Genomic DNA, 20,659 nt, shown 5'->3' on the forward strand with positions numbered 1-20,659 from the left:
ACCCTACTACCTCCCTACATGGGCTCATGAGAGATTAACTGGGCAGCACGACACAGGTGGAGGAATTTACCTTTTGATGAGTGGTTTTAAACAAGGCACCAAGTCTTCAGGGCTGATCAGCTGTTTGGACATTTGATATATTTGGTATGAACTTTTACTGTTGTAGGTCTGAATTCCTTTTTTCAAATAAAATTAATTTACTGGTTTAACTGGATAATTACTTTCTCTGAAAAAAACAACAACTGAAACAAAAGAGTGATTCTGTAAGAGAGAGAAACACAGAGAGAGGGAGATACAAAGTAGAAAGAAAGGGGGACAGAGCTTCACCCTGCCAACATCACCAGCTCTATTTTCAGAGGGGACCTGCTGTGCTATTCTGGAGCAAGGGCCCACGAGCGAAAAGAGGGAGACAGGATGGAGAGAAGGGTAAGATGGGGGCAGGAGCAGGGCAGGGTGTAACCAGCAGATGGGGGACAAAGGAACCCCTTGTCCAGGCCCTCAGAGGCCTGGATGGTGGACTGGAAGGTTGGCAAGCTGGTGGTGAACGTACAAATGAACACGGCTGTTCTCTCACATTCCTCACCAAACCATGTTTAGCCTCCTCTTGCCCCTGGCTGAGTAGCCACCCCTGTCACAACATCCTGCCAGTAAGACACACTGAGGCACTCTGAGAAGGGCAAAAATGGGTGGAGGGCACTGGAGGTGCAAATTCACCAAAAACATCTGGGAGGGGTCAGGTACACAAAGTGCTCTGGTCAGATCTGAAACAAGGTTTTCAGGCGTGAAATTCCTTGTACATGAAAAACAACTAAACTCATATTTGAGATCTGTAATTTCTCTACAAATTATACTGAGCATTAATCTACAGAATTAGTGTGAAGAAAATGCAGCAGGATGAAATTAGAAACCAAGCTGATAGATCACAATGCTGTTCAGTGATTTCAAAAGAAATTGCATATCTAGTACACATACTCTGAGACAATATTTAAAGACCCTGCAGCACAGAGGATCCCTGTGTTGTTGAAGGCCCCGTTCATTTAGTGTAACCACACTCCTCTTTCTAGTTGGGTAGATTGGATAGGCAGGTATTAATTGTCTCATGTGACTATGTTTAACCATATATCTGACAGTTCTTATTTCTCTGAGACTACTTTGGTAAATCACACTTCTCAATATTTAATGTCCAGACAGATTTTAGTTTGTAATGAATTCAAATACATATTAATTCAAGAAAAAGCTTCTATAATATCTATGTCATATCTGATATAATGCAGATGCAGAACAGAGAAAAAAAAAAAAGACAGAGAAGTACGTTCCCCTGTCACTGCTGGAGCAATATCCACCAGCGTCTGGCAAAGTTAATGAATATTCTATTGTTAATGACTGTGGGCTCATACACTTGCAGCTGTGTCCTCTGCAGCCTTTGGCCTTGTGGCAGCAGCTAGCGCAGTAACGTGACACCTCACTAGATGAGGTTTAGGGGCAGTAGTTTGACACCTAATCCTCCAGGGCCATGTTCCAGGGTTAAAGGGCAAAAGGTTTGCATTCCTCTAAGTGACACCTGAGCTGAATAACTGTGCCCATCCCTATCACTTTAACACTCACATGCACTTGCCATCCTGTAACGAAAAAAGAGAGTGCATGCAAATATGGGCAGAGAAAGACACAAACGTATGCCCTTCTTGACCCTGCGGCCCTCCTCAGGCACCCAGCCGCTGACACCTCTTAACAAAGCCCAGGAATTTATGACATCGTCTTCTCACCACACAGGCACCAGACAGGTGCAGGGAGAGGGTGTGTGCATGTGTGGGGCAAACTGATCAAATATTCCTGTCTCTACAATCTTCTACCATGAGCCAAATCGTGACTTAGCTTATGCCAAAGTGTAAATGATAGTTGGATACTGTGAACTGTTATCCACTGGAACCCTGTTACTGTCCTGACCTACAAGTGTGAGAATGTGTGTTTGTGTGAGACAGAGAGAGGCAGACGAAGACAATTATCTGCTCTTCTGATTATCCCGGTAAAACCACTTGTATTCACTTGAGTTTGACTGTGCCAGCATGTCTGTGCCAGCCTGTCTGCCAAATGTGTGTGTTAAATGTAAAACCAGCAAGGTCCAGGGTGCACTGACAAATAAGGGAAATGTAAATAAGCGGGTGAATGGCATACTTGTCCTGTACATTCTTCACTTGGTGACCGCGGCTCGGTTCTGTGTCACTTCCTCTTCTTTGGTTCTAAATCAGTCAGTGTTGGAAGGCCTTTCAGGGGACACAGGAGTCTGGCTGTTCATTGCAGTGGTTACAAAACCCCTGCTAATATATCCAAGCATGCAGGCCTTCTCGCTAGCACAACATGGCGCCCTGCCAAAGCAGCCCTCATGCAGCCTAACTGGCCTACTGCTGCAGGCATTTCAGCTCTGCTGTAACTCAGCTGACAGAATGGATGCTAACTCTAGACAGCCTGCAGACACACTGGCCTTGCTGCACCACTACATAGTGGAAATACGATGTTAATTTGGGAATTAAATAAATGATTTTACATCAGAGAACCTCCGACAGCAGGAAGTTAATAGAAATATGTCAATAAAAATGTATTGCTTCATCACAGAATGAGTGAGTAATTTACTGTTAATGGCACAAAGAGGCAGCAAGACACCACATATAGGAAGACTAACAGTAATACTGAAACAACATTCGATACTCTAATCAGTTCTTTATTACCAGAACCATTGTTTAAATTATTGTTTCAAAAAAGGAGAATTTTAAAAAAGAAATACTGTTACTTGAACAGAAGAGACTGTTTCGAACAGAAAAGGTCATTATATTAAGTCTGTAATCACCTTTGAAACAAAAATAATAAATAACATTCCTGACATAAAAACAGCAGATGCCTAACATGCAAGTGTTTTACAGCAGAACTTTATAGCAATATCATAAAGCAAAGGTCAGATAGTAGAATACGTTCCTTTAGATGGTGTGGTGATGAAATGAAGAACAGACAAGAAAGAAACTGAGAAACTATGTGACCTGAACTTCACATCTAGTGCTGAGCTATGGAATCTGCTCTGGTTTTGAAGAGCTGCTCTCAGATTGTTACTTCTCTGAGTTGTTGACTTCCTGTAGACCCAACCGTGTAATCGTCAGCCTAGATTAGATTCCTAGTTTGAACTCAGAGGCTTGAACTCTCATGTAACTTTATCAGCCAGGGCCTGACAGCATGACCAAAACAACCCCCAGAAATAGCTCTGATCCCATTCTGAGCACTGGCCAAGTCAAGATTCCCCAAACAGGCGCTAAAGGGAACAAGAGATTGGGAACACACCAAGCTCACCACCCCCAAAGTCCATCAATCATTATCCTCCATACAAACAGAGCATTCAGATGGACAAAAAGTCAGTCAATAGGCAGCACATGAGGAGTCTGGAGTGTATCCGGTGAAGGAAAAAGAACTAGCCAGCCGAACAGAGGAAAGCTATAGCCAAAGAGTCATCTACATCTGCACTCCTTCATTAATTCAGCACATGCTCTTATTCGTGCTCAATCAATGAAAGGCTTGTCAGAGCTTTAGTCCTGCAGATAAAGTGTCTGTATGGCCGCGTAGTCATGAAGAATCAGAAACAGAAGAATGAAACAGCAGAGTTTTCATTCTGTGTTTAGTGTGCACTTTGTGTGTAATAACTTTGAAAATGAAACAAAAAAGTAATACATCAGTGTTCAAAATGCTGATATACTGCTAGTCTGGATTTTCTTTTTGGTCTAAAGAAATAAATGCTCCCCTCAGTGAGCCTGTATCCACAAGCCAGAACCTGGAAGAGAATGCAACATATTGATCAATAACCCTGTAATCACTGCAGATGCTTTCGTGCTACAGGACAGAAAAAAAATGTGCTTATTATTACATTTCATTTTTAAAGCTCACTCTATATGAGCTTCAACAAAGCCATAAACGTGCAGTTTATAGGACAGAGGTTCAGTTTTAGTAATTATATATGCCACCCAAACATACACTGCAGTGAAGGCCTACTCTGCACTCCTGTCCACTATCCCTGAAGTCGTCATTCTGCAGTCAATATAAACAGCACGGCAACAGAAACCACGATACACACAGTGGGACACATAGCAATTTCTGAAGTAGAGGACGTTTCTAAGTAAAGATGAAAGAAGTCACGTGGTATTTTACCTGCCTACCATTCCTTTTGATTTAAAACCAAAGGGCCCACAGCATCCACAACACACACACACACACACACACACACACACAACCAGTAATGAGTTTTTTCTCTTTGATGACACGTGGCTTGTTGCCCTTTTTGTTGCAGAGAAGTATGGGATGGCATCGCCAAACCCACAGGAATCAATTGCAAAGTCAACAGGCAGCTGAGAGAGAGAGAGAGGCAGTTCCGGAGAGGGAGGGAAACTAAAAAAAAAAAACAAACTGCTGCTCAGTTGTCTCATTTCACAGCCACCAGTCAGAGCACCAGTAAACCCACATTATCACAGACCTACTTCCAAATGTGCCACTTAAACCAAATCTTATTACAGGATGTAAACGAGGCACAGGCGTGTGAGTGGTAGCAAGCTGATGGAAAATAAATCAAATGTTCAACAGGTTGGCAGCTCAGGAAATATTAAAAACAGAGAACAAGATTTCCTCTTTACTAAAACTACTGAACAACCCCTGTTAGCTTCCAATTATATCTACTCATGAAAAGAGCACAATGATACAAGCAAATCTTAGGTGGACTGAAAAGTATTTACCAAGTATTGCAGGTAGAGCCTAGATTTAATTAGCTCTGTGTGCCATAATTAGTGCTTTTCCTGGGCCAGTACACTGAGACTCATTGGGGACTAGTTTAATCCTAATCCTACAAGGAAAGTCTCTGAGGATGGAGAGTTTTGCTGAGCCACACGTGATGTCAGAGAGTGCCAGGAGTTTGAAGTCAGTCAATGAGGATCAAGGAGTTTATCAGCTACCAATTAAACCTGTGTCCTTGTCAAGGGCAGATTTGTTTTAGAAGATAATGCAGCACCTCAAAAAGATAAGATTTTTAAACAGAAACTCATTGTCCACTATAGGATAAATGTCAGATTCATGTACTGAAACAGCTCCGTTCTTATCATATTCCATTTAAACTTTATTTATTCCTGCAGTTAATAACGCTGCTGTGAATACTGAACTCATGTATTAGATTTCACTAAACAACGACCATTCAGCCTCACTTTGTGCTCCTACAACTAGAAATTGCTGTTGCGTGCCACAGAAAAGTGTTGTCAAAAGTTGTAATTATAGGCTCAGCTCAAGACGTGCCAATTGGTTCAAACTACTATGTTGCCACATCAGAGAGAACAAAAAGTCGGAAGTTAGAAAAAGCAGACCAAGCTTATTAAGAGACAGGGAGCCGTGTGCTGGCTGTCATCATTACTGTCAAAAATCTCCAGGTGCACGAGTAATTAAAAAAGGGGAGAAGGGGCACTCCAATTCATTTGCAGTAAGGTTTAAACTCTGCAGGTAATGGTTCTGTTTTTTTTTTTTTTTGTCCCTGCAAAATGACAAATGCAAATTTAATGAGCACGCTTTCAAGGCTGGTGACTAAAATACATCAAGACCCACCAATTTCTTCCCCTCTGTGTGAGCTGCCATCACAACTAAATGGATATTCTTTCCTCCCAGGAATCCCAGTTCTGAATTCCTCCTGGCTAATGTCTATCTGAGCTTAACTAATGAGGGATACAGATAGTGAGTGATATGATTAGACAGCCACAGCTCCTGTCTGCTCTGATCAAACAGAACAGAACAAGAAAAACCTGAGCCAGTGTGGATATGTTTGTTACAGTTTTTGAGGAATTTTGGATTTCAACGCCAACAAATGGTTCAATATCTTAAACTTTACAGTTAAATTCTTTATTTATTTGTAAGTAGAGCTACAGTAAGCCAGGAATGAGTTGAAGATAAATGTATCTTTTGATTGGGATCATTTTCAACACTAGCAGTAATTAGTGCTCAAGGTGTGCGCAACCGCAAAAATCTGCCTGGAGTGACTGGATGAGAGACAAAACAATAATTGGCCCTGGAGAATCGGCCCAAAGAATCCGACGGAAAACCTGAATGAAGGAGCTAACAAAAAAGCAGGAAGGAAAGGAAAGTAAGAATGAGAGAAGGTGTGGGTGTCTTTCATTTTTTGTCTCACCTGTGGCTCTGCTGGTGGAAGGCCCCCCCTCCTCCTGAGGTTTGCACGCGAGCATCTGTCTGTGCAGATGTAGTGCTTCTGTGGAATGTGCTGCATTCCCCTGACTCCCATCTCCTAAACCGCCACCAGGGTTTTCAGCAAGCGCCTCCGGCCCGGCGCCACCACTGCCCTCCAGGGACCAGCCACCATGACCCGTATCCCCTCCCCTGCTTGGCCTCCTCTGGGGCTCTGCTCGAGGTGGAACCAGCAGTCGCATGGTGGGCCGGTGGGACATCTCTTGTTCATCATCCTCAGGGATTGGGTTGTACCAGATCTCTCCTTCATCGTCTGCATCATTCTCCTCAGCAGGGTCCACACTCCGAGGATGAGGAGACCCTTTAGCCTGTTCCTGTTAAACATCAAGGAAAAGATGATGCCAAACTGAAATACTTACAGCTACCACTGTGATGGATGCTGTGTTACTTCCATAAACAAACAAAATAGTTTAACATTTTGTGAAATGCACTTTCTGGCTGAGAGACAGATGAGTAAGACAATACCACTGTTAGATCTCTACGCTAAATATGAAGCAACAGCCAGCAGCTGCTTAGACACTGACTGTCTGAAAACAGGGGAAACATCCCTGAAGCTCTTAAATCTTTTTTGTCTAGTTTATAAAAATTCAACAATTTGTAGTTTTACTTGACTGTAAGGTTCCAGAAATCACTGCACCTCATGCAGCAAATAACCCACTACAATCGAGCAATTAAATAAACCAGATATAATACAATAAATAATGTCCAAATGTAATGTCATAGCTCCTCTAATGCTCAGAGCCAGACTCGCTTTATCTTCCTGTCTCCAGTCTTTATGCTAAGCTAAGCTAACAGGCTATTATTTGTAGTTTCACACGTTTAACACACGTCAGAGGCGTATTAATCTTTTCACCTCACTCTTAGCAAGAAAGCCACATCACTGTAAACACAGAAATCTGGAAGCTAACCTGATGCAGCTGCAGGCGAACCGGCCGTGGAGGTGCTCCACCCGGAGGTCTCAGGTGGTCTGGGGAGGGACTCGGAGGAGGAGGCTGGTGACTGCCCTCCTCCTCAGCTCCCAGCATTCCATGCAGCTCTTCCTTGGTGCAGTGGTTCTTCCCAAGGGAGCTCTGCTGCAGCCAGTTACGCTTCTTGGACACAGTGATGGTGGTGAGCGGCGGCCTCCATGAGGAAGAGTCGTTGGTCCTGCCCACCTCTCGGTTGTTAATGTAGGGGGTCTGGACATTCTCAATGAAAACTGAGGGAACAATGGACAGAGAAACAATGTGAGAGTTACAGCTTAGAGAAACTATAAAATCATCTGATTGGCATAAAAAAGCCAATCATCATGTTAACTATCTTTCTTATCTAACTATTAAACTGAAGTGAATTACAGAATCTATGTTTAAGACTATTCAGGTTCTGCCAAGTGGAAATAACATCTGTATCAGGAAACCACAGGTGTGGAAATACTGAATAATATAATTAGGTTTGATAGTTTTCCTCTCATGTTTCTCTCACTTTGTTTCACCAAAAAAAGAAGCCACATCTCTGCTTTGTCTCATCTGATTGTGATATGTTTTATAACCTTTGAATCAACCATTGTCATATAGTTTTTTATGACTGTAGTCAAATTTTCAGTCACACCACCACAGGCCTGCGCAGCACCACCCTCGTTTTCTCCCAGTCAGCTGCGGGAGTATGTGGGCTCTGAATTTAAAAGAGATCAGAGTGAGGTGGAGGCAATAAGCACACATAGCTGCCATCACAGCAACGTGGAAAAAAGAGTGGGAAACCACTGGCATTACAGCTGTGAAAATAGTCCAGAGTGTGTGTGTGTGTGTGTGTGTGTGTGTGTGTGTGTGTGTGTGTGTGTGTGTGTAAAGGGGCTGACGAAAAGTCGAGCCAGCGGCAATATGTTTCAAATTCAGTTTCAAATAGGACAATAATACAGATGGTGATGGTGCCTGTATGGCTTTGAGAGTGTTGATGTGCTTATCAATGGCTGTAAGAATTTATTTTTCAAGATATCAAAGAGCACTTCTGCAAATCATCTGACACACTTCTCTTTACAACAGTTGATAGAAGTAACATGCGTGTGTGTCTGTGTGTGTGTGTGTGTGTGTGTGTGTGTGTGAGACAGGGAGAGCAAGGTGCTGAGTGAAGGGTCTTGCTCTAACATGTACAGCAGTGTAGTGTAAAAGACTGTTTTGATCATCAGCAGCTCCCAGATGAGCCCCTCCACATGCTATAATGACAACTTCTTCTTTCCTCAAGGAAATGAGTTTTGATGCACACCAGGACACATCCACTAAATTATAGAGTTGGGAATATTTTCACTTTAAGAAATTAAAATTTAACACAAGGTGCCCAGTGCCCAGTATGAGCATGTGTGACTGTGCTATTAAAAAGTATGAATGAGTCAGAATAAACCACAGCTGTTTTTTTATTATTAATAATTCAGAACAATCCAACTGGTCTGAAGTATAAAAATTAAAATAATGTGGTTTCAAATTACATAACGTCCACTCAGTAGTAGCCTAAGGTATACTATTGTTTTGCTGCTCCACTGGGTTTTCTTTTTCCCTCCAAGTCAGTCAACATTCATACAAGGTAACTTTATAAAACAACTGCTCACCTGCAGTAGGTGCTGCCCCAAAACCCCACAAACACCAGTTCCTCTACTTGCTTCTTGACTTTTTCCCACTAGAGAAATATGACAACTATGATCTGAAGTGGGATGAATCTGATTGTGCTAGTTTTGCCATTCCTGTGTCCCAGCTGATTATGTAAGACTCACAAGTATTTTAATCAGCTTTCAGTGGCTAGATCAGAGGCCGACATTAAGGCAATCCTAAACTCCACGGTGAAAATACAACAACCAGCCTGAATGAAAAAACCCAACCAAACATCCTATGTTTCATTTAGGTCAAACAGACCACCATGCTGACTGCATATAAAGCACATCATCAAGTATTTCTTCCTCTACCCACCGTTTAATTTACAGATGGTCTCCAGCCAGAAACCTGTTTGTACAACCTGAGCCAGGGGAGTATTTGCACTAGTATGGATTAAGGAATGATGTTTGAGGGCCGGGAGCTCAGAAGCTGTACCATGTGCTGACTGTGAAGTGAAGGAGTAAAAGTATGTCTCTGGAGCTTCACTGAGTCCCATGGGTTTCTGGGTAGGCCCAAGCTGGCAGGCTACAATAATCTGTCATGGTTTGTTTTCAGCTGCTGAGACCTGGTAGTTCCTGGTAACCCTTTAAACGCTGTCCACAAGCTGGGTTTTCTGCTTATATGAAGCTGAATAATTATATAAACTATCCTTAAAGACAAGTTTACAAAAAACTTAAAGGATCATTAAGACAGATAAAACTATTAAAAACTTCAGGGCAGTGGTGGAATGTGGCCACATATATTTAGTCAAGTGCACCACTTCTGTTTGATGACACTACATTTCTACTCCAACACATCTGGAAGGACTTTTGACTCAAAACACATTTATCTGCCAGCTGTAGTTACTACTCATTACATACAAGTGGAACTGAAATGATGTTTTTTAATAATTAAAAGTCAAAATGAAAAAATGTCAATTTTCATGTGAAAATGTCAAACATTTCATGGGTCCTTTTTGCAAACCAAACAAATCATCAGTTAATCAGGAGATAAATACATAATGAAAATAATCAGTTGGAGCTTTATATAAACTGGTTTGCATATTAACACATCAACAATAATAATCCATTGAATCAACAGCTCTCTAAAACAAAAGCTACACTTTTTACCCTTCATGAAGGGAGGATTTAAAACAGGTCTCTATCAGCCACATTAGTTTTAGCTAGCTGTGCCTAACAAACCAACTGAGTGTACGTCAAATGGGATTAACTGGAATCTAAAAAAAAAGTCACTTAGAGCCACAGACACAAAGACTACAAGTGAAACTAAAGAGAAAACCAAGATTGTTTTATCATCCATGTAGATGAGGAAGAATGAAAGTAAATGCAGAAATTCTGTAGGGAAGGGTTTTCTGAGTGTAAACAAGCATGATATCAGTTATAGAAGAACTTCCCGGGGAAAAGGGGAAAGATGATAGATAGGATCAGGACGGAACCAGAACTGCAGACCCCACTAATAATGTTCAGTCTGGTAAAGTGGGACTGAAGAGAGGTGAGATGGCTGTGCATGGAGTTGTTGTCAGCGTGCCATCTTCTTTAAGGGGTCTTTCATAACTGGAAGAGGAAGCGAGTTCTGACATGAGCCGCATTCCAGACCACAGCTCAAGATTTACAGCCTCGCCGCTGTCGCACTCCTTTACAGGAGTCCCACCTTCTCACTGCAGCTGCAGGCCACTGCTTTGACTTAAAATGTGAGATTTGAACCATTTTCACTGCTGTCAAATATCAAACCAACTCAACACACACACTTCCTCTCAGCTTCTTACATCAGAAAGTCAGTATTTCTCCTCTTAACCTTTAACATGAAATATGATTTTAGCAGACAGTTTCACTGTCACTGCTCAACATTTGGCCTGATGAGAGACAGATAACAGTATCTCTGGGTTTGAGTTTGGTAACATATACTTAGCACAAGATCTTTACAAGATAAGCCACGTCTAAAGGTTTTAAATGAAATTCCCAATGACAAGACATTTCATTAGGCACCTGTCAACAAGAGAATGCAGAAGCTACAAGTGAAAGAGGGGCACAGGTATTTTTTCTATGTTGTTAATAAGTGTTAACAATAAGGAAAATTGTGATTGGGAAATAATGAAGATAGAAGTGTTTGTAGGGGTGAAACACTTATGAGTCCAAGTTCAGATAATTAACTATTTTGGTAACAATAACTAGTTCAAATCATTTTTCAAGTCAAAATGTGAAAAATTACTAAGTACGGTGACATATTTTCAGTATTGAGGATTTGCTGCTTGTCACATTATGATAGTAAACTGACAATTTTGGGATAATTTGCATTTTGGACATATACAATTTAAAAACATCACCTCACATTTAATTGTGAGCTGCATTTTTCACAATTTTAGGACAAAACTGTTTCACAGGGAAAACATGGCAGCTTGATTTATAATAAAAATAATCTTTAGTTGCATGTTTGTTGTTCTATGAAGAGTAGGATTGCTCTTGTACTGAAAAACAGCAGAATATACAATAGGAAAGAACCTGAGGGGAATTTTCATTTATGTCTATGCTGCCACGCAGAGTAAGACAAAATAGCTTAACTAACAATAACAGCTCCTTTGCCCTTTGGTTGTTATTTAGCATGAGAGACCAATAACCCTCACCAGCTCCCATTAAGTACATAAAAACACAATGCACAGCAAAAGAGATGAGCCAGTCAATTAAAATTTCCATAACAGATCTAACGCAGCCTGCCTCTCTGTGCTATGGTGGCAGGGAGATGATGCGTTCAGTACCAATGGAAAACACACACCGGTGACCTGAAGGTAACAGATGGCCAGAGCACATAATACAAGAGTGCACGTCTGTGTGAGAAAATAAAGAGAATATGTGGGTGAGGGCGAGATGGATAGGGAGGAGCAGTATGGGTTTGTCTGAGGAGTTTAAAGAAATTTATAAACTTATAAAGACAAAAGCTTATTTCCTGGGTTTTCTGGTATGAACCTGTGCCATGTGAACCTGACAGTAAACCCAATTACATTCATGTTTAAATCTTCTGGGTGACCGAATCTTTATCTCCACTAAGACAAAACACTTGATGCACTTTCCCATAGGCTTTTCTTTTATTTCCTGAATTCCTTTTGCTTCACTGAGGCTCCTCTTTGGATAAGGGCAAAACACACACCAGCTAGTTTTCTCCTCCATACAGACAACACTTTGTTGTGTGTACAGAGTCTTGGGCTTCTCCCTTCAGAGGGAATCTTTGCTTTGTGCCATACATTCCTGTTGACACTCATTCATATGGTAATTTGGATTCTCAGTGTAGATTTTTCTTTTTACACCAGGGCAAAGCTGAGATCATACAAGGTTGCATCACATGTCAACACTTGCACCCAAGTGAGGCATCTTGGCAGTGAAGCCTGATAATACCACTTCCTCCTGAATACGTTGGCTTCAAATCCAAATTCTTTTCAATGTTACAGCTCTTTTAGTGATCTTCTGTACTGCCTCAATGTGTCTGTTAAAAAAAAAAGTGATAATAATGCTCCAGGGCACAGAAAACACAAACGAAAAAAAAACAAATCTACTCAGTGTCACTTAATTAGGTCCAAAACATTGGTAGAAGTAAGACAAGTCATTACAAGGCCCTTCAACAAAGCTCAGCAGCTCCTGGTAAAATGCTGCTACCTAATATACTGTTTTCAGTTTGGGTCTTTTTATTGCTAATCAATTATTTAAAAGTGCAAAATGAGTTTGCTAACGTTTTGCCCCACACTCTTTGGGTGACTCACTTATAGTGTGAACTCTGATGCCACAATTTGGTCCTCCATCATCTGATCTGTCTGTGGAGTTAGCACTCTTCATATATCTGTCCAAGCACAAACAGACCAGACAAGACAAATTATATTACCTCCACCATCAACCATGTGTGTTTATAAGGAAAAAACACTGAGTAACAACGTTTTTGGCACTGTGCAGAAACTAAACACCACATCGCTCTGACATGACTTGTCAGCAATCGAGGAAGCTTGTATTTCACCTGCACTCTCAACTCGCAGCTATTCTGAATCCACTGGGCAAACAGGAATTAATGAAATCATAATGTTAGGCAATACACTGTGAACTTAATCCAGATCAAGTCTTTGCTCAGGTGTGTCAGTTTTAGAGGAATGGTTGCACATTCTAGGAAACACGCATATTGACTTTTTGTTTCAGAGATTTAAATAAAAAGACCGAGTTCTCATGTTTATGTGTTAAATATGAAACTACAGCCAGCTACTGCTTGGCTTAGACATAAGAATGGGAACCAGGGGGAAACAGCTATCCTGGCCTAGTAATAGAAAAAAAAAAAAAAAAGGCTGATCATCACCTCTAACGCTTGCTATTTAATATTTTAGATCACATTTGTTTTTAGAAAACAAAAATTAAAAATTCAAATTCATGTCCAGGAACAAATGGCAGGCAACCAGTAGCACTGTTCCCAGCCAACGCTGGCACACAGCCCCCCAAAGAAGACAGCAAACTGTCACACATCAGTTTTTGTAAGGGTTAAGCTATATTTGCAGTCTTTTCACTAAACTAATTGGTTCCTGGCTGTAGCTTCATATTGAAAAGGCAATTATGAGAGTGGTATTGATTTTCTCATCTACCGTTTTTACCAGAAAGCACAGAAAAATGACAAATTATTCTTTTAAAGGGTTTCTTTGTCAAGATAAAAAAAGCTATTTCACATTGTGCTGTGCTATATTGGACAATATTTCCAGCCATGTAGATTATTCTTCGTTTGAATCAAGGAATTTTCTTTAAAAGAAATAAGAGAAATGACTCTCTGCCTCCAGGGAGAGGACCTCCTCTGTTTGTGCTGTCTATGGCTCAGTCTCAACATCAAGTTTGACTGACACACCACTCCTGAGTTCAGGTCTGGCCAAAACATGACGCCAGGATACTGTCTGCCTGCCGGCATACCAACCCTCTGCCACAGCACAACAAAACTATAAATCCTCCAACTGCAAATACAAAATATGCATGATGCCTACATGCATGTTCATGTACACAACATCCTCACCCACACATACATATAAGCAGTGACATGCTCAGCTGTGGGTGAAAATCTACACGATTTTGTTACACAATAATTAGAGGACAAGTCAGAACAGAAATAAATTAGTTCCAGTCTAATTGTTTTGTCCAGTGGCTTCATAGAGAGTTCTAATTTCCACGTAGCACTCGGGAGAAGGAACAGGCCTATTTTTAGAAAGTCAGAAATTTGCATAAATTATCAGTAGACCAATAAATTTAATAGAGAACCTCTGGCCAAGACAAACAGTTTGCTGGAGTTTTTGAGAAGTTTCTTTTTTTAAATAGCTCTTTGTGAGGCACTAAGAGGCCTACAGCAGCAAAATAAGCCCAAGACTGACCTTAATAAATACTTAATCTGCCTTCATTTTGTTCATTCATAGTGAGGAAGTAAGTGACACAACAAATTAAATGACAAGAATGGCATCCTAAATATTCAATCCAGTCTCTTTGAAATGCAAGTTACCATGGAGCTGTCCAGAGCAAACGACTAGGGTGGAAGGTGACATGATAGCCCAACCCCCTTATGTTTAAACACAAAATACACACACACACACAAAGACGCACACACCACTACCGCAGAGAATAACTGCAATGGCTTCTCTCCTGTTTTGGATTCCTCTGGCCACAGCTGTGGAAAGTTCAGTGGGGACCGAGAGGAAAACTGAGGAAAACTGGGAAAATATGAGAATAAAGGAGAGAAAGAGAACTTGGAAACTAATGTCAAGTAAAGTCCTGTCTTCATTTTTTACTAAAACACAGTAGAGGAAAGAGCTTTAGATGTAAAACCTCAAGCTATACTGAGCCAACAGTGGCTGGAAGTCAAACACAGAGGCCTTCTGCTCAGCAGGATCATAGATCACACTCTATTTCTAGCGGCGCAACACACTGACAGTCAACAACAGCCTGTACACATTGCAGGATATCTATTTGCACTGGAAAACACTGTCAGAACAACACAGGCACACTTGCTCCTAAACACACAGATGGACATCAACACACAAAATATAGGGGACACATGAGTGGTAGTAAAAAAGGAGATGGCGACAATGTTTTTGATCCATACAGTCGAATCAGGTCAGAGCCCACAAAGTGCATTCAATTTTGTAACACTTAATCTAATGAAATGGTAACGAAGTATGCAGAGTAGGTAGGTGGAAAGCATTCATTTCTGTAAATGCTATTATAAATGAGCAAATATGCTTTTTTAAATGCTCTATCTGAGGTCAGCAATAAACTTCAGTTTCAGGTTTTAAATCTGAGCAGATGAGAAGTTTCTGAAATGTTCTATGACAAACTAGACAAACTCCTTCTGGGAGGATTAGGTGATATGATTAACAGCTCCAGATGTTAAGTGGACCTTGTGGTGAGATTGTTTTGCCAATGTAGTTTGCACCCATTTGCATTTCAACTGATCCCTATCAACTGCACCCACACATACTAAAATCCTAGTCCTGATAGATTCAGATTAGTGTGTGCAACCTGTCACTGTAGGTGATTTCCTGATTCAGATGTTTTCATATTTTCAGGTTAAAAAATGGCATGATCATTATAACATCATCAAAGATCATTCACACACACTTATAAACCCCAACAGCAACACCACAAAGAACACCATTACAGCTAGCACAGAGGAGTGAGTTAGTTGTTACTGAACTACACTGTGAGTGATCCGACCTACAACCTGATGTGCTATTAATTCAGTGTTAAAATGCACCTAAATTAGTGTGAAGGAGAGAACCCGCCACCGGTTAGACAGTCTTAAAAGGAAAGCAAGGTCTGAGGTGTCTCGTCCCTTTGCTTTGCAGGCACAAGAGGAGGAGTGCAGGGTGGACCGCCACCAGACGGAGTTTACTATGAGTGGAGGAGGATGACAATAATCAGACGGGAGGAAGGAAGATGAGAGGTCTCTGATTTTAAAGGATCCACAGGAGTTGAGGCCACTCCGTGTAGCCTTCCTACCTGGCTGCTGCTGTCGTGGTGACTTGGCCTTGAAAGATTTACCCCCATGGCTGGATATCTGGACTCCTGGCTTAGACCCTCCAAGGTTAGTCTGAGGACAGGACCGGTCCTGGATTTGGCTTCCAGCTCTAGTTAAAGATGAGCCCTCAATGCGCTGCTTCATTTCTGAAGACAACAACCGGCCCTTGTGCATCCACTCTTGCATCTTGTTTACAGTGACACCGTGGCCCTTGTTGACCGAGTTGGCCCTGTGTGCTCGGACTCCAATCAGCTCCTGCTTGTTGTTGTGACCTTGACTTGTTGGTGCGTCAGCATTGCTGTCTGAAGAACCTGTGAGACTGTTGACTGAGCCGCTGCTCTCATTGAGCTGCCCGCCACAGTCCTCCTTACCACCCACACCTTGTAGCAGCTCATCACTGCTGACAGCACGGTGGTCTTCACTGACTATACCTCCTTCAGCTTCATTTGTCTTTGTAGCCTCATTATCATCACAGATTTCAAGACTCTGTTGTCCAGGAGCCTGAATACACACTGAGGGTCCATCTGGATACCTCATAGCTCCGTCACTAGCAGAGCGAGATAATGTGGGCCTTATCTTGGTAAAGGACAGGTTCCCCATACTCTTACTATTCAGCCTGCTTTTGAGTCCTGAATCAAGGTTCCCACTGAGGCAGAGCAGGAGTGACTCAGTGTCAGACACCTGCTGAGGACTGTGGTCTCCACCTGAAGACCAGGAGTCACTGTCCATGTTTTTAGCAGACAGCCTCGAGCACAGGCTATCCCTGGAGTGACTGCTACAAGAGGAGGTGGCCTGCTGCTCAGTTAAACCACCACTAATCTGCTGGACATCCAGGCTGATATCATTCATTGCATTAATAAGAAGGTAATAAGCTTCTTTCAGCTGGTTTCTGAGCCTGTCTGTTTCTTGCGCACTGTTATTGTCATCAAGGTGTCGTTTATTCTGAGCAGGCTGGGTCAGCTCTGCAACCTCTGTTCTATCACCATCGCTTTTTCTATTCGTTTCGTAAAAGGGCAGAATTTCATTGTCATAATAGTCATCGTCCTCCCTGTCTAAAGGGTATCCGAGTGTCATGTCCGTAGCGCACAGGGATGCCATGGCAATGTCGCATATTTCTAACTCTGTGGGGAAAAACGTCGGGCTCTGCAGGCCGCCTGCAGTGCCTCTAATGTCCCCTGTATTCTCGGGCTCATAGCTCTCAATATTTGGGAAGAGATTGTTTTCTTCCGTGTTTCTTGTCATGCTGTTTGAATAGACAAGTGCCGCGCAATTTGCCGAGATTGTCTCCGAAGTTGCGTCGCTGTCAAAACTCCAGTTGGCGTTGTGTTGATGTCCCGACCCTACAGTCCCTGCCATGTGCCTGCAGTGTGCCCTGCCCCTGGGCTCTGTCCCCTCACTGTCTGCAGTAATAGTGACCCTGCACTCTGGAGACTCACCGACCCCGCCATGCGCGTCTACCCGTGTTCCGTATAAAACGTGATTTGAATTGTCCCCAAACCCGATTGAATCTCCGACGCTGCGCTGCCGTGGGACCGAGACGAAGTGTTTTACCTGCGCTCCTCCGAGTTTTTCATCGGATCTGGACCCCTGTTGGCTCTTATCTCCCTCCCCAAATGCATGGCCCCCAAACTGCACGTCTCTTTGAAGTGATACCCCCAGGAGCTCGTCATTAACCCGAACCCTACCCCCGCTGCTCCGCTCCTGAGGACGTGCGCCTGGCGACTCCGCTGCGCGACTCTCCCGGACCATCACAAACCCTGTTTGCACCATCGCCCCGTCAGCGTAATTCTCGTATGTACTCATTCTCTCTGTCGTGCACTCCAGCCTTGAGAGTAACACTACCGGGAGAGCGTCGTCGCAGTCACGCTGCGTTTGTAAAACTTTTCTTTTACCTTCTCGGCCCCCATTCGCCTCAGCAGCAGCAGCAGAGCCGTATCCACCGCCGACACTCGCTCCTTTCTTGGATTTCTTCCCCCGGAGTTTCGCTAGTAAAGTCCTCCGCAGAGGATCAGCCATTCCTTTCCTTTGCCCCCAGTTTATTGCCTCCCAGTTTCTTTCAGCACACTGGCTCCAGAAAGGAAGGACCGTGTGGGATCTCCTCGCTGGCCGCGGTCAAAGCTTGCCGGGCGGCCGGGCTCCTCTCCATTATCCGCTGTCACCTCCGCTCTGTCGCCTCACTCCTCCTGGATCACTCTGCTCAACTGCACCACCTCTCTCTCCTTCCCTCCCCTCCCCTCCCTCCCTCTGCTGCACACACTCACACACTTTGCCTCCCTCCCTCTCTCCCTCTCTCTTTAGCGCCTCTCCTCACCTTCTGCTCATGTTTGCAGCTCAGATATTTGGCATATTTTCCTGGCTCAAAGTTCAGGGATTTTAAATATTAGCAGAAAGCTGCATGTAGGCTTTAAAACTACGGAATGAAATCGAGCTGGGTTTGTACCTCAGAAGACTCCTTCGTGATTTAAAGTTGTTGAAGCTTTCTGAAAGACAAGCACATGTGAAGAATTTGCCCCAACTACTTCACAGATCACCTATAAAACCCAAGTAAGGAGAATTTATGGGTTGCCAGGTTGTGATAATCTCTTTTTCTGTTGTTTTTCTCTTCATCACATAAATTTATTTAATCTAATGTTTTGGTTCTGCAGGTACAAATGTAATTATCAAAATGTCAAGTAGCTAATAATAATAATAATAATAGGAAGAAGAAAAACAAATATTAATAATCCTTAGTTGGAGCTCTACTAAAGTACTAAAGTAAATTTGCTACATAAAGTACTAAAAGTACAAATACCCCATACTACAAATACTACATAAATGTATGTGTGCAAATATATTGTTCTAAGTCCTATATTCTGGTATGTCTGTGGTATGTATGTAAAATGCAGGTCCAGTCTATTTATTGAAATTCAACACATATTTGTCCCTGAAAATTCAGTTGAGAGAGCCAGGACTTCAAATTATGTCTTAACTAGTAGCTGTGAAGGCATTTCAGCAAACAGCAGGAACAACTGCCATGTCAGGGGAATCTCAGGAAGAAACAGTAAAGAGAATGGAGACAACCACCCAGCACTGAATCATCTAGTCTTAATTTGAAAACGAGCAGGACTGTGTATGTCATGAGGAATTTGCCTTTTTCATAAGTTCATCTTCATTATTATAGACATGTGAGAGCTATTTTTTTTATCCTCCAATGGTAGTACCAACCCAAAGGCTGTCACATGATGGATCACTGCCAATTATTAGACAAACAGTTTTATCTGAAGTGTATCTTGAGTAATCCTCTCCTCTTTGACCTTGCATCTAACCTTTGTCCCTGCCTGCATCACAGCTCAGGGCTTTAAGAGAGGTCGACGCAACGGAGAAAGGAATGGAATACTTCGCTTCAACCTTAAGCCATTTGTTTGCTGTTGCCTTTACTTGGAATGTGCAAGAGGATGAGCTGCTGAAAAGCTGCAGTGGGTGTATGAGTGCACATGCGCTCTGTCTACCACCCTCTTTAAAGCACACACACTCCAGTACCTGCACACACTCACACACACTGCTGAATCCATTATAACACTCCTGGCATAGATGTGCCTTTTTTTTTCTAAAGTACAATGTCTGCCCATGATTGAGGACATGTATTGTCAGAGCCATTCATTGACAGGGCCCCCGCCCCCCCCCCCCCCCCCATCACCACTACCCTCAGTAAAACATGATAAGCATCTGTTATTGCTCTGCAGGAGCCGTGTAGGCCCTGACGCCTCAGCCTGCCTCCCCGACTGACTGACTAGACCCTGTCTGGGCAGTTATTTACAGGTCAAAACCTGCAGGCTTCATAATGTGTGTTTGTGCGGGGAAAGAAAGAAAAAGGGAGAGCGATGGGGGGATGAGAGGTGTTAGAGGCTAGATACATCAGGGAAGACACAAACCCTTGAACCGCACAGAAGTATTGCAATTGTTGAACACACTTGCTGCGGGGGCATGAGCAATCTCTTTTTGACAAATAAGTGCAATTTTAGTGCAATTTTCAAAACATGGAAGATGTTTTGCATTCCTAAAAGTTCTGCCTTGTGACACTTCTTACCACCAGAGGTTATACAGTGCAGAGCATATGATGATTTGCTGTGTGCCTGGTGATGGAAAACAGGATTATATGCAATTGTGTAACAATGTAATTCAACTGGTGTACTTCAGAATTATTTTGAGGTACTTCTACTTTACTTAAACACTTGCTTGTTTCTCTATTCACTTCTGAGGCAAATACCATTCCTCACTATTACTATACTTTTCATTCCCCTCAGTCTGTTTGACAGCTTTAGTTACTCTAATTATAGTTTTATGTACCTAAGCTGTAATGATGAGTCTGTATAATGAGGTGCATTCTATAGGCCCCTGGAACTGCTTCTGTTTAAATTGTCTGACCTGTTTCTTTCTCTTAATCATTTGCTTTGGATAGAGTGGCAAATTCTGAACGTTATTTGCTGTAATGTTTATTTACCTTGTAATAGGTGCATCTTTTTCATCCAATCCGAAATCAGTTTTTTAATCCTAGCTACAAACGTACCCCTGGAGATTGCACAAGTAGAGCTGGTTGGGAATCACAGAATTAAACTACATAACATACACTATATAAAATATTTAATATGAGCTCTGCCTGGATCAGCTGCTCACACAACAACGCACCTGTAATTACTACTGATAATATTCTAATGGTAAAATTCATAATAATATACCACTGTCATTAAGCTTGTCTAGCCAGTGCTTTTGGATACACATCTTGT

The 20,659-nt window shown here is 42.3% G+C and overlaps 1 protein-coding gene across 1 annotated transcript in view; it reads right to left on the minus strand.

Annotated features, from left to right (window-relative positions):
• Positions 1-18,084, minus strand: part of syde2 (synapse defective 1, Rho GTPase, homolog 2 (C. elegans)) — a 40,933-nt gene extending 22,849 nt beyond the window's left edge. Inside the window, exons 1-3 of the mRNA XM_026323265.2 lie at positions 15,878-18,084; positions 7,173-7,462; positions 6,191-6,578 (exon numbers count right to left, since the gene is read on the minus strand). Coding sequence (XP_026179050.1) covers positions 6,191-6,578; positions 7,173-7,462; positions 15,878-17,912 — 2,713 coding nt within the window. The 5' untranslated portion in view covers positions 17,913-18,084. The remainder of the gene's footprint in view (positions 1-6,190; positions 6,579-7,172; positions 7,463-15,877) is intronic.
• Positions 18,085-20,659: the final 2,575 nt, after the last annotated feature.

This window comes from Mastacembelus armatus, chromosome 4 (assembly GCF_900324485.2).
Source record: "Mastacembelus armatus chromosome 4, fMasArm1.2, whole genome shotgun sequence".
In the NCBI taxonomy this organism is placed as follows: domain Eukaryota; kingdom Metazoa; phylum Chordata; class Actinopteri; order Synbranchiformes; family Mastacembelidae; genus Mastacembelus; species Mastacembelus armatus.